We start from the raw sequence: 14,195 nt of genomic DNA on the forward strand, positions 1-14,195 counted from the left end.
GGCAGAGGCAGCGGCGGCAGGGGTCGCTGGGCGGGGAGAAGTGTTCCTGGTGGCGGGCGGGGACAGTGAACCCGGGCCACATGCAGCCGGCGGGAGAAGCTGCGGGTCGAGAAATTGCAAGAAGAGCGTCCAGGGAGGGGGCGCCAAGGGCCCCTGGGGAGCAGCGGCTGAAGAGTGTGGTTCCTACCCGGGCACTGCGGGCAGCAGTCTCCCTGTGGCAGGACCGGCTCTGGACAGGGCAGTGGCGGGCAGCGGCGGGCCAGGCACTGCACGTTGCCTCCCTGCAGATGATGCCAGCCCAGTGAGTGGGAGGAGGCCAGGGAGACCTCCACCCCTTTCCACCCCATCTCGTGGACCCCTCCTGAGTTCCCCAAGTCCCACCTCCACTCTATTGTTGCTCCTCTTTTCTGTCACACTCACCAGGCAGTGACACAAACGGCAGGGGTCAGAAGGGTGAGGGAAATCTGCTCCATTGGGGTACTCTTTTCCGCCATAGGCACAGCCTAGGGAAGGGGCAGCTATAGGTCTGGGGGAGGCTCTGCTGCGCCCAGGCCTAAATGCCTGTCTGGTGGGGCAGAGCCGTACCAGAAGCACCCCCTCCGGATCCCATTGACCTCACCACTGCAGTTGTTCTGGCAGCAGGTACCAGGCAGCGGGTGGGCACAGGGGGCTCTGGGGCAGGCCCGAGGCTGACAGAGGGCATGGCCTTCCTGACACTGGCACTCCTGGCAGGGGTCTCCAGGGTGGGAGAAGCTCTCACCATCCACAAACACCTGTTTCTCCAGGATGCAGTCTGGGCAGTATACAGTGGGGACAGGAACAGGGCAAAGGCTGACAGCACTAGGTACAGAAGAAAGCCCCTCTGCCCATGGAGTCCAGAGCCACTGGGAAAGTACCAGCTTGGGAGCTGCCCCCAAGGAGGGCGAGAAGGAAGAGGGCCTTGTGCACCTGTGCATGCATGTATATTGCTCCAAGCATATGCTAGTGTGTGTGTGTGTGTGTGTGTGTGTGTGAGTGTGTGTGCATTTGAGCTTGTACCTGCAGGCAGTTTTGTCTCTGAGGGTGAAGAGGTGAAGAGCTTACACACATGTGCCTGGTTTGTGACACGCACCCTAGCACAGAATTCTCCATGCATGTAGAGATAATGTCCCACTGCACCCCAGCACCCAGTTTCCTACATGGCAGATGCAAACACTTGTTGCAGGACCCTGTTATTCAGGTGCATATGTGAGTATCTGAGAGGTGGGCATTGGAAGAGGAAGTGTACAAAGGGTTAATAAATCCCTACTTTCCACCCACCCACACCCTATAAGTTCCAGAGAATTCTTAGCTGAGTGGAACTAAAAATAGTTTAGAAAGCCATTGCTTTCAAAGACATCCATCAGGCTTATGGGACCATGAGCAATAAGCACATACCTGGACACTTGGGGCAGCACTGGCCGGGTCCACTCTGAGGCCTGGCACAGGTCATGGGAGGACAGTCGACCAAAGAGCACCTCACAGTCCCATCCTGGGAGCAGGGGAGAGGGCCATGGGGGCAGGCCCCAGGAGGGGCTCAGCAGGGCAGCACAAGCCTCAGCAGGTACCTCACAGCAGCAGGTGTGGCAAGGGCTGTCGGCATCCGTGAAGTTCAGCCCATTGGCATACACTTGGCCATGGTAGGTGCAGCTCTCACAGCTGGGGCAGCAGGCACCTGGCAGGGCAGGCTGGTCAGGGTGGGTTGGGCAAAGCAGGGGAAGAAAGCCAAGATCTGGGCAAGAGTACTCACCAGGAGGCTGGGTGGGGTGCTGGCAAGGGGCTGGGGGGCAGAGCACAGCCCTGCACACAGGCACCCCATCCTGGCAGGAGCAGGAAGTGCAGGGCTGACCATCGGGCTCCCACTGGACCCCCTCAGCAAACTCTTCTCCATCAAGCACACAGGCTACAGCAAGGGGGGCTGTCACCATGGCAACTGGAAGACCTCCCACCTATCTTGTCCTCACCAACCCACAGAGACCCTGGCTCATCACTGCCCCCCCCCCCCTTAGGCTCTGCACACTCTGGAATGATTAGTGGACCCTCCCCCTTTAATGCAAAGAAGCAAGGTCCCTCTCCACTCCCCTGGAAGCAGCACCCTTGGCAGTTGCCAACCCCCTCCCCTGCGGCCCCGACACACACCTGGGCAGAGCTGGGGGCCAGAGGTAGGCGGGCCACAGGGAGCGACTGGGCACTCCTGCTCCTCACAGGAGACCTCACCAGCCTAGAAGGAAGGCCAGGTAAGAGGTCCTCAAGGAGTGAGACAGACCTGGGCAGGAGACAGGATTGCCCACCTGGCAAGAGCAGCGGACGCAGCGGCCACTCTCTTGGAGACTGAAAGTCTCCTGGCTCTGATACTGGTGTCCCTGGTACTCACAGCCTGGACAGGAGGACAGGAGGCTAAGAGGACAGGGCTGGCAGCTGAGGGAGAAACCTCATGCTACCCCAAGGCATCCATTCCCCCCTCTGACAAAGAACACACAGCCATGTCTTCCTGGAGACCCTGCCAGCACCCCCTTCATACCACAGCATCACTTTGCCATGAGAAGGTGAGGTGGGGACTCTCCTGAGCGGGTACAAGGGAAGTGAAGTCCACCCACCTAGGAACTTCTCTGCAGCCAGTGCCTTCCCCTCCCATGGTCACCCCAGGCCCTACTCACTGTCACAGACTGGACAGCACTGCCCAGGGATCCTGCTTGGGTGTCTGCAGGGCACGGGCGGGCAGGGCAGAGGCTCACACTGGACACTCCCATTCTGCCAATAGGGTCTGGTCAGCAGGCAGCAGGCAGGCCAGGAAGCCAGGCCCTCCCTGCTAGGAAGCCACACTCACAGCACAGCGGCACTGCAAGCAGGGGTCCCTGGAGCCTACTGGCTCCCCGCTGCGGTGCTCCCGCCCATTTAGGAAACAGCCTGCAGAGAAGAGGTACCCAGACTGCTCAGGGTCCCCTCCCAGCCTCACTCCTGGCCTTCATGGGAGACCTGAGCTGGGCGGGCCATCAGCTTTCTGAGCCCCTCTGGGCTCAGCACCCTGTTCCACCCACCAACTCACCATCACACACTGGGCAGCAGGTGCCTGGGAGGGGCCGGGCAGGGTATGGGCACAGGCTGGCACATTCTCGCTGGCGGCACTGGATGTGGCCCTCCTGGTAGAGGACAGGATGAGCAGGGGAGAGCTGTCAGGGCTCAGCCACATGGCAGAAACAGCACTGGAGTTCCAGCCATTTGCCCATTGGAGGTTGTTATGGGTTGAACTGTCCCCAAAATGCAAGTACCTCAGAATGTGATCTTATTTGGAAATAGGGTTATAGATATAATTAGTTACAAAGAGGTTAGCCAGTATGGATGCACACATCTGTAATCCCAGGAAGGAGGCTGAGGCCAGAGGATTGCAAATTCAATGGTAGAGTGCCCTGGAATTCAATCCCCAGTTCCCCCAGCCCCCCCAAAGAAAAAAACAACAAAGATGACAGCATAATGGTAGGTGGGACCCTCACTATGAGGGAGAGTGCTAGAGTGCTTGCTTAGCATGTGTGAGGCACTGGGTTCGATTCTCAGCACCACATGTAAATAAGTAAATAAATAATAAAGGTCCATCAATAACTAAAATAAAAAGTAAAAAAAAGAAATCTCCAAATGTTTAAAAAAAGGGAGGGGGCGGGTAGTTTAGACCCAGAGACACACATGGGGAGAATGCCATGAGATGAGGGCGGAGATTCGGGTGCTGTAGAAGCCAAGGACTGCCAGCTACCACCAGAAGCTAGGAGACAGGCATGAAGCAGATCCTCCTTCATAGCCCACTGAAAGGACCAACCCTGCTTACACCTTGATCTTGGATTTCTGGCCTCCAGAACTGTGGGAGAATAAATTTCTATTACTTGGGCCACTCAGTTGGGGTTCTTTGTTACGGCAGCCCCAGGAAACTAATATAGTATAACCTAGCATATTACTTAAGCACTCTGTGACTTGTTATACCTACCTGGAAAAAATAGACACACTTTTATGGTGGGATGAAATGGGAGAAGGGTTGGCGTGGTGTCCATGGCTGGAAGCTGCTGCTACATTCCTGGGGTCTATTTGCAACAGACACTATCCCTTCAATTCACTCTCCATCCCTGGGCTCTCTACTTTCATTCCCACCAGGGTATGGGCAGTTAATGACTCTTCTTACAGATGGCAAGGGCCCATGTGAACAGGGAGGGGGAGGACATGTTTCCAGTGGGGTTGAGCACCCCAGTGGCCTTCACAATGGAGTCCTACTCTTTAGCAGGCCATAGGAAACTCTGGCCCTGGCTCCGGTCCCCATGAGACAACCCTCCTCTGTGTACCTGCCTGACGTTAGTGCCTACGGGTCCCTAGCTTCGTGCCACAGACTGCCCTTAATTCCCTATTCCACTTTCCCCTCCTCAAATCTGACTCATCCTGTAATGTCTAGGCAAATACCATCCCTTCCATGAAGTTGTTCTAGATCTGTGCTGCCCAAGAGCAATGTAATGCAAGCCATGTAGGTCATGTTAAATTCTCTCAGAGCCAACTTTTAAAAAAATAAAAAAAGAAATAGAGAAAATAAATTTTAATAATATATTCAATTTATCTAATATATTCAAAATATTATTTCAACACAAAACATGTTCATGAGCTATTTTACATTTTGTTTTATCTTAATACATCTTTGGAATTGATGTGCCTTGCACACTTACCTCATCTCAATTTTGACCAGCCACATTTCAAGGGCTCAGGGGACACATGCAGCAGTGGCTATGGAACTGGGTGCCAAAGTCAAACTGTGCTTCTCCCTCAGGGAGTTTCTGCCTGTCATATCTTGTCACCTCTCTCCCCTCCTTCTACCCCTGAGCTCCTTGAGTTAGGACAGATCACAAGCCCTGCCAGACACCTGTGCTTACAGCTGAGCACATAGGTGTGCATGTTAGGTCCTGGGCTCATAGCACCCAGGATTCAGTCTTCTCCATCACTGTCCCATCCCACTGCCCAGAGGATCTGTTCTGTGGACTGAAGTTGTGAGGGCAGGGTGGAGTGAGGGACAGCTCAGGTGTAGTCTTGGGACTCACCAGGCACTGGCAGATCTGGCAGGGGTCCCCAGGTGCAGTCCATTCTTGGCCATGGTCCCTGCGAGAGCCACCTTCTGTGCAGCCTGGGGCTGGGGACGGAGAGGCCTGGTGGGAGCTGGACTAGTACCTGGCATCAGCCTTCTCTCCCTCCTCTGCTCACATGCCTTCGCCAGACCAGGCCATGCCTCGGCCTAGACCCCAGGCAGGGTGAGGCCTCTTCCCTAGCCTACCCTTCCCCCTCCTCCCTTGGACAGCACAGGCACACCTACCTGCCCAGCTCACCCCTCTCTTTAACCTTGGTTATTTGTGCCTACATGCACAGTCCCACTAACATCCCCCCAACCCTGAGTGTCAGGTCCAAGTCTTCACTCACACTGTCCCCTCTTCCTGGAATGTCCTCTGCCTTTTGCCCATCACCCAGCTAACTGCTCTTTATCCTTAAGTGTTGCCTTAAGTAGCCTCTGGGATGCTTTCCTTCCTGTGTCCAGCTGGATTAGTTCTCCTTCCCCTGAGTTTCCTGGGTACCTGGCCCCAGCTTTTATTTCTGCTTTTATGACATTATTTTACAATATTGCTATATAACTCAGGTTTAGCCTCTAGTGGTCATCCCAGGGGACTGACCCCTTGACTTCTGTGTTGGGGTTCCCAAAGTAAAAAATCATGATCATTTATTATGCAACACTATGAGGTATAGAATATCATTACATACATCTTACAAATGGGGAAACTGAGGCACAGAGTGACTTAGAGTCCCACAACCACTGTGTGACAATAGCAGGATTTGAGCTCAGGCATTGTTGCTCCAGAGCAGGCTTACACTGGCGATGCTCCCTCACTGGTCAAATCATAGAAGAAATGGTGTAATAGCCCTACTGGGGACTCCGTTAGGAAAGGGTCAGGGGCTCTCACCTTGGCAGGCTGGGCAGCAGTGTCCAGGCCTCAAGACTGGCTCAGGGCAGGGGCTGGGTGGGCACTTCAGGGGCACACAACGAACCAGGCTCCTCTGAAACACACCAATGGCTGTAACTCCACCAGACCTGGCTCCCAGAGCAGGTGTGGTAGGCAGGTGTTGGGCAGGGATGGGGGGAGAACTTTGGTGGCACAAGCTCTCAAAAGGCATGCGAGGGACTGACAGAGTGTTTGACATGGTCCAAGGTGGGGCAGGGTTGTCCAAAAAAGAGCAGACCTTGCAGAGGTGGCAGGGGACTCACCTGGCAGGAGCACTGGAGACAGGGATTGGAGCTGGGCAGGAAGCTGGCCCCCTCCTCATACAGCTGTCCCTCATACTCACAGCCTGAGGAGGGTTGCCAGGATGATAGATGGGTCATTAGAGAGCAGGGAGGGTAGACATCCCCCCAAGGGAAGGCATGACCCCAGGTAGGTACTGGACTACTGGGGCTGAGGGGGTGGAGCAGGCAGGGCAGGAAGTCACCTGGCCGGCAGACAGGGCAGCACTCTCCAGGTGGAGTGTAGCTCTCCAGGCAGTTGAGCTCAGAGCATGAAGGCCCCTGGCACCGCACGGTCCCTGCCTGTGGGCAGACACTGAGCCCTCCCTCCCTCCTCCCTCTCCACTGCCCAAGCTGGGTTACTCTGCTGACCTTGCAGGTCTAGCAGGCTTCAGGACCCATTGCCTGGGTAGAGGCAGCAGCCCTATCTGGCCCCAGATTGGCATGACATGGCCAGGCCTGGCTTGTGCTAAGCAGCAGGTATGTGGGTGGTGGCTGGGGCCAGGTGCTGATTCTCTTACCTGGCAGGTGCAGGTGACACAGGGCTCTGGTTGCCATGTTTCCCCAGCCCTGCGGCCCTCAGGGCAGCCTGCAAAACCAGGCCCAGGCCCACAAGTAAGAGACCCAGAGGACTGAGCACCATACCAAGGGAGCACCATTCAAGGCCCAGACTTCAGAGACTTTGATATTCATTGCACCTTTTCAGCAGATAGGAGTCAAGGGTCTGCCTCTAACATAATCAGTATATTTCTTCTATTTCACAGCAGATGGGAAGTGTGTCTTGAAAGCAGTGCCTTTTTTTTTTCTTTCATCAAAAGCATCATGTAGGTTAACAGTGGCCCTGAGGCATCACATGCCCTGAAAGCTGTGTGTGTGTATCCTTTTCTTTGAGTTGTACAATTTTATTCTTAAGGTGCTGGGGATGGAACCCAGGGCCTTGTGCGTGCCAGGCAAATGCTATACTACTGAGCTACACCAGTGTCCCTTTTCTTTGAGATCCATCAACTCCCAAGGCTTTAGTCCTTGGCTCTGGACAAAATTCTCAGGCTGCATTTCCAGCCCTCACTGCCCTTCCTTTCTCAATACCAGCTGAGACTTGTCTCTAGATAGGGTTGCTAGATAAAATAGAGGACACTCAGTAACATTTGAGTTTCAGATAAATAACACATAAATTTTTAGTATAAGAATGTCTTAAATATTGCATGGGATATACTTATACTAAAAATTTAGGTGTTATTTTAAATTCAAATTGAGCAGTGAACACACACACACACACACACACACACACAAAGTGGATCAGATTTAACAAGGCATCCTATATTTTTTTATTTGCTGAGTCTGACAACCTGTCCCCACTCTCTACTAGGAACCGGTGTCAACCCCTGTAGAGCTACCGCCTCCTCTTCCTTCCATCTCTCCTCATGTCACTAGACTACTGCTCTCCTAGTTTCCCAAGTTCAACCTCTGTTAATCCCTAGAATCCAACCAGTCATCAGTTCCTGCCCATCCTTTATAAACATAACCCTCTCCATAGCCTTCTGCCATGCCTGACTCCATGCCTACACAATAGCCCTAACAGATCTGCCCCCGGCCCCATCTCTTCATCCAGCCCATACCAAATGAATATTCCCCAAACACTTCTTTGAACATGCCATACTCTGACTTTTTGGGCTTCAATGGCTCTCCATTGCCCCCTCCCACACTCACAAATGTCCAGACTGTAAGGCTTTTAGCAGCCTGTTCCCATGAACCTTCACTGACTGATGTGTGCCTTAGACCTCTCCCCACTCAGTTCTTGTGCGCAAAGGGCCCTCAATTACTCCTCCTTATGGTGAAATCCCACTTTCTCTTGAAGATCAGCTCAGGCAACCCCTTGTCTATAAAGCCACCCTGACTGGCTGGTCTGTGTCCCTTCCTCTGGCAAACCATATTCTACCTTCTACACTACCTCTCATCTATTCATTGGATCTTAGATCTTGTGTAAAATTAAATATACATTTATCTTCTCAACTAGATTAGAAGCTCCCTAAGGACTGGAAAAAGGTCCAGTGCCTGTCTCCCTTATGGCTCTTTCCCGGGCCAGGGTCAGAGTCTGATGACTTGAGCACTGATCATTTACTTCTCTAGCACTGAGAGAGGGAGCTAGCTTACTCACGCCCAGATGGCAGACTACAGCTCTGGGGTCCCTAGAACATGTGCAGGAGGGACAACTGAGCCTGGCAGCAGGCTGACCTGGTTCACAGTGTGCACAGCATGCTCCTGGCTCAGGGCAAGGTCCTCTTGGGCATGGCCTCTGGGTACAGGTTATGGTTCCTTCCTGTGGGAAGCAGACTAGAGTGGCTGCAGGGCCTCCAGAACACCAACCTCTCCCCAGGCTAGGCTTGTCAGGGAGCAAGAGGATGAGTTGGCTTGGACAATACGGGTTTTACTCAGCTCAAAGGCAGAAAAGACATGCCTCAGCCCATCACCATCATCCTTGACCCCTGAGATCCCTCTCTTACAAGTGCCTGCAACTTCCCAGGAGTGAATATCCTAGGAAGGGAATAAAGAACCTTCGTACAACCTCCCCCCCTGGACCTTTCTCCCCCTCCCCTCCTCTCTTTACAGTCCTGGGAATTGGACCTAGGGGCACTCTACCTCTGAGCTACATCCCTAGCCCTTTATTTTTTATTTTGAGACAGGGTCTCACTAAGTTGCTCAGGCTGACCCTGAATGCAATCTGCCCGTCTTGGCCTCCTGAGTGGCTGGGATTAAAAGGTGTGTACCAATGTGCCTGCTAAGTGCTTTCACAGTGGAGGAGTGAGGAAGAAAAGGCTGAAAGATGATGGCTTCTGGAGCTGGGAGAGAAAGAACAGGCAGGCAGGGAAGGTCTGAGATAGAAGACCAGGAACGTGGAAGGGTGGGGATGATGAGGGTCACACAGAGGATAGAGTGAGGAAGGAAGACAGCCTCAGCCCACCACCATCCGCTATCCCCCATGCCACTGTTGGACAAGCCCAAATCAAAAGATTTGGGGGCCCCATCAAGTGCATGAGGATTGGCAGGGTGCAGTGACACATGCCTGTAATCCTAGTGGCTTGGGAGGCTGAGGCAGGAGGATCTCAAATTCAAAGCCAGCATGAGCAATTTAGTGAGGCCCTAAGCAGCTCAGTGAGACCCTGTCTCTAAATAAAATACAAAAAAGGGCTGAGGATGTGGCTTAGTGGTTAAACATCACTGAGTTCAATCCCTGCTTAAAAAAAAAAAAATAGTGTGTGAGGATTGAATTCCAGAAGCAGAACCACTCAGCAAAGTCTGGGGGAGGGGCAGGCAGAACCCGTCACCCAACATCCAGCTACCACTTTGTCAACAGATAGCTGAAGTGAGACAGACAAGTGAGAAGGTCAGGTTTGGGACAACTAGCTATGTCACAGGAACTCACCTGGCAGTGGCAGATGGTGCAGGTGTCTGGGGAGAAGGTCTCTCCATTGCTGTAGGTCTGACCATTGTGGTTGCAGGCTGAGGAGGGGACAGTGCCACCACTTAGGTACTCAACACTATCTCCAGGTCCTGAGGCAGCACCAGTAGGTGGATGGGGTGGCACAAACCATGACAATGGGGCAGGTTGGGCTGGGGACCACAGCGTGCAGCCCCATCTTGGCAGATGCAGGCCGTACAGGCATCAGGCTTCCAACGAGCCCCTTCAGGCCAGATGCGTCCCAGCCCCCAGCACTGGGAAGAGGCCAGATGGCACTCACAGGATTCTAGCCGCTTCACCCTTTCCTGCAAGTCCCTGTTCTGGGAGAAGAGAAGGGAAGGGGTAGCAGGCATTGGCTCAGCTTCCCCCATTTCTCATGGATTTGTGGGTACAGAAATTGAGGCAGGATAAGAAGGAAAATTGACAATTCCAGAGCAGAGGTCCCCCTCAATCACCATTTAGCTCAAATAGTTCTCAGGAAACATAGAGCTCCCAAGTCCCTCCTTGGACAAAATGGGGACCTATCCTCCACCCAATAGTTAAAGACTTCTTTACCCATCCAGAAGCTTCCCTGGTGATGCATTATATGTAGGAGGGATTCTTTAATATTTGCCAAACACATGAGAGACTGAAAATCTGGATGAACAAAACAAAGAACCTGCAGGTTCTTCATGAAAAAACAGATGTTAAGAACTATTTGGATAAGAACCACTCCATGGGCATTTAAACTTAAACTCTATTTTAGGGACCCCAGGCCACCCACACCCAAGCCCACTCTCCTCCCCTGACTATGTAAAAGCCATACTACCCAATTCGCAGGGCCCTGCCCATCATACCTGCTCTCTGAGCTCCAGCACCTCAGCCTCTAGCTGTCCCAACCGCTCCTCCAAGGGCTGTCCAGCAAGGGCCAGGGAATGGGTGTGTGCCTGCTGCCTGTAGTCATGGATGTCAGCAAGCCCAAAGGGTTCCCTGGGGACAACATCACCTGAAGGACACAAGAATGAACTGTGGGCCTACAGGAGAGGGCTGGCAAGGTTTCCTGAGTTCTGTCCTCTGAGCCATGCAGGGGAGGAGGATCACCTCCTGAACTACACTCTGTCCATCATCTAAGGAAGGGGACGGAGACTATGGGGGTGTGGTAGTGAAAACTGGGGTGGGGACATGGGAGAAGGTGGAGGAACAAAAGTGGTCCAGACCAACTCTGCCTCCTAATTAGGTGTGACACCCAGGGATACTGATCTACTAGGGACACAGAGCGATCCAGACCTGGGCCTCCCTGCAGCCTGCCCTGAATCTCTGATGACTTTGTCATGGGGTGGGAATGTCAGGATCATCTATCATTTCTTGGGTCAAAGAAGATCTAGGGACCTGACATGTCATGCTGGAAAGGTCCAGGGCCAATGCAGACTCAAGTGCAGGATTGGGGATGCTAGACTCCTACAAGGGGGCTTCTGTAAGTAGCCATGATCTAGTAGGAGTCTTTTCATGAGAGCAGTCCCACCCTCCCCTGTCTGTCTACACCTGTCAAAAAAAAAAAAAAAAAAAAAAAAAGGCACCACTGCAGGAAAGGTGCTTAGGGAGGGGCAGTTGTCCCCCCACCCCTGCCTGACTACTGTTTCACAGGCCTGTGGCAGAGGGTCTGGTGATCCCACAGGAAGCAAGGCCAGAAAGCAGGGCCTGGCTGCATTTCCTGGAGAATTTTGGGGAAGTGCCAGCAGGGTCTCCACTAGCCTCTAATACCCCAGGCCCAGTGAAGACAGACCTCCCTGGGTTTAGATGATGCTATGCCAGAGCAGTGGGGTGCGTCTCTAAATTCAGGCCTGGGGTGGGGAAGGCTGCTGGCACAATCACACTTTGATCTCTCTCTTGAGTCAGGAAAGTAAGGAGGAGGCAGGGGGCAACATGCTGACTCCAGGGGTTGCTTCCCATAGACATCCAGGTGGGGAAGAGGGTGGGCAGTGGAGGGTCACCAGGAGGAGGTGAGAGAGGAAGAGCCTGAGGGAGGGGAGTGAACTTTCACAGCTCAGCTCGCTTGTGAGGCTAGTTTCTGGTGTCTGAAAGGGTTTCTCACTGGGTCTATGAGGCAAGGAAACAATGTCCCCCTACAGCTACTACCAAGCCAGAAGGGGATTCTAGTTCCAGACTGAACTTGCCTCTTTGTCCAAATTCCTTGGCTTGGTTAATGCCATCCCACCAATCCAGATACCTAAGCCAGAAATATGGAGCTCAGCATCCCTCTTTTATACCCCGCCCAAATCCCCCTAAAACATGCCCCTCCTTTCCTCTTCCCTCTGTCTCTACTGAGAGTCTAAAAATCTCCCTAGCTTCCAGCTAGCTGCTCCTCTCTCTCAGGTGACCTTCTGAATTACAAGTTGAAGTCTCTCAGCCAAAAGCTCAAATGTGACCTCTCACCAGCTCCACCCATCTTTCCAGCCTGCCCTGCTACTTACCCCTATCAGAGATTCTAAGCCCCCAGATTTACATCACCAGCACTCTCATGTTCTCATTTCCATCTCTTGTGCAGGTCATCTTGTCACTGGGAATGGCACTTTGTCTTGGCATGACCCCAAGACCCAACTTCCTTCCCATTCACACACCCACCATGTGGTCTTAGCATCTGAAACCTTCCACCCAAGCACGAGTTTATCCGGCTTCACCCTACCGCTCTGGCTCTACATCCCAGGCCACTCCTCCAGTCCTGCTTAAGCAGGCACAATAAGGGGGTCAGGAAGGCCCAAGGGCTCCTCTGGCCACCCCAGGTGAAGACAGGGCCAGTCCCTCACCTGGAGACACCTGCTGAAAGGGCTCCCAAGAGTGGCATAAACCTGGTTGCTCCCTTCTAAGCTTCCCCCTGTTCAGTCCCTGCAGAAAGCCCTCCATTCCTGCCTGTCCCCTGGCAGAGGGCCAGACTCAGAGTCAACTCCCATGGCCGAACTCCTTCCCCCACCCCCCACCCCGCTTCCTCATGACAAATAATTAACTTCAGACTAGCAGATTCAGGGCTGCCTCTCTCCCACCCCACCGCTGCCTGCAGGAACCCCTCTGCCCAGATAGCCGGAGGCCCTTTCCCATTCCTGGACTTCTGCCTTAGTCGCCGTCTCCCCAGCCCCCATCGCCCCACAGATGGGGAGGACAGAAAGGACCCAGGCTGGCCTGAGGGGCTCGCAGCCCGGCTGAGCAGGGAGGAGCAGCCCGGGCCCCAGAGCGTCCTGGAGGCTGGACGGAGCAAGAGGCGGGGGCATGCTGTGGTCCCCAGGTCCTTGGCTCCCAACTCACCTCCCGTGGCGACGCTGCCTGCAGTCAGTGCCAGGCTCCCGAGCTGCAGGACCAGGGGCAATAGCTCGGCCCCTGCCATGGCCATGCTCGCTCCTCCCGCCCAGCTCGGCTTGCCTTGCTGTCTACGGTCTCGGCTCAGCAGGCGCTGGGGGAGGCGGGGTGGGGAGACAGACCGCCTCCCACCCAGTCTTTGTTCAGGGAGGGCCCCTGGCTTCCATCATTCAGCCCCGTGGCGCCTGCTTCCCCGATGGGCACCTCGCCCAGGGGCCCCAACCGGGTCCTGACCCAGAGAGCAGACGCAGTCCCCAGTGGGGCGGGTGTGGGGGTGGGGAATGTCTCCTGTATGTGATCCAGAAGGAGACCCTGAACATAAACACAAAGTCACTGCTCCTGGGGCTGGGGCTGCCTGTCTCCCTGCCAGTGGAAACCTTCAGGGTTTCTCAGTTTAGCTTTGCCGCATCTCAGGAGTTTATGGGAAAAGCAGCTTGAGACCTGGGTTCAAGTCCCTGTGCTGTCAATTCCATGTGTCTTTCCATAGATCCCTAATTTCTCTCAGGGCCTCAGTTTCCCTGTTTGTAAGCTGCAGGTCACAATATCTGCTTTAGAGACTTGCAGGGAGGATGAAGGGAGATTATGTAGATAGAGAACTAAGGAGGGCCAGGAGAGGTGATGCAAGCCTGTAGTTCCATCTACTAGGGAGGCTGAGGCAGGATGATTGCAATTTTGAGGCCAGCCTGAGCAACTTAGGCAGATCCTTTCTCAAAATAAAAATAATGAGAATTAAAAAGGGCTGGGTATGTAGCTGTGTGGTAGAGTACTTGTCTAGCCTGTTTGAGGTCCTGCTGTTTCATCCCACAGAGAGTGGGGGGTGGAGAGAGAGAGAGAGAGAGAGAGAGAGAGAGAGAGAATATGAATATGAATATTTAAGAAATGGTTGGCACATGGTAAGTAGTCAATAAGTAACAAATAATAATAGGTGCTATACCCAGTCTCAGAAATCATGGGCACCCAAACTACTCCACTCTCCACTCATGAATTTCTTTCCTGGAATGCACTCATCACCTCCATCCCCCCCATCACTCCCAGTCTTGGCCCCAAATATTGAGGCCTCCCCTTACTGGGTCCCAGCCTCCCTTCACTGCTGCTGAGCTCAGG

At 53.7% G+C, this 14,195-nt stretch overlaps 1 protein-coding gene across 1 annotated transcript in view; it reads right to left on the bottom strand.

The window, feature by feature from the left end:
- LOC107144419 (kielin cysteine rich BMP regulator) overlaps positions 1–13,256 on the bottom strand; it is a 26,689-nt gene extending 13,433 nt beyond the window's left edge. Inside the window, exons 1-20 of the mRNA XM_048785923.1 lie at positions 13,041–13,256; positions 10,601–10,749; positions 9,895–10,084; positions 9,729–9,805; positions 8,540–8,624; positions 6,293–6,375; positions 5,991–6,084; positions 5,082–5,170; positions 3,065–3,158; positions 2,846–2,925; positions 2,676–2,769; positions 2,310–2,395; positions 2,158–2,239; positions 1,769–1,921; positions 1,587–1,693; positions 1,417–1,510; positions 620–793; positions 421–503; positions 188–281; positions 4–99 (exon numbers count right to left, since the gene is read on the bottom strand). Coding sequence (XP_048641880.1) covers positions 4–99; positions 188–281; positions 421–503; positions 620–793; positions 1,417–1,510; positions 1,587–1,693; positions 1,769–1,921; positions 2,158–2,239; positions 2,310–2,395; positions 2,676–2,769; positions 2,846–2,925; positions 3,065–3,158; positions 5,082–5,170; positions 5,991–6,084; positions 6,293–6,375; positions 8,540–8,624; positions 9,729–9,805; positions 9,895–10,084; positions 10,601–10,749; positions 13,041–13,125 — 2,089 coding nt within the window. The 5' untranslated portion in view covers positions 13,126–13,256. The remainder of the gene's footprint in view (positions 1–3; positions 100–187; positions 282–420; positions 504–619; positions 794–1,416; positions 1,511–1,586; positions 1,694–1,768; positions 1,922–2,157; positions 2,240–2,309; positions 2,396–2,675; positions 2,770–2,845; positions 2,926–3,064; positions 3,159–5,081; positions 5,171–5,990; positions 6,085–6,292; positions 6,376–8,539; positions 8,625–9,728; positions 9,806–9,894; positions 10,085–10,600; positions 10,750–13,040) is intronic.
- Between the last annotated feature and the right edge of the window lie 939 nt (positions 13,257–14,195).

Source organism: Marmota marmota, unplaced genomic scaffold (assembly GCF_001458135.2).
Source record: "Marmota marmota marmota unplaced genomic scaffold, marMar, whole genome shotgun sequence".
Taxonomy (NCBI): domain Eukaryota; kingdom Metazoa; phylum Chordata; class Mammalia; order Rodentia; family Sciuridae; genus Marmota; species Marmota marmota.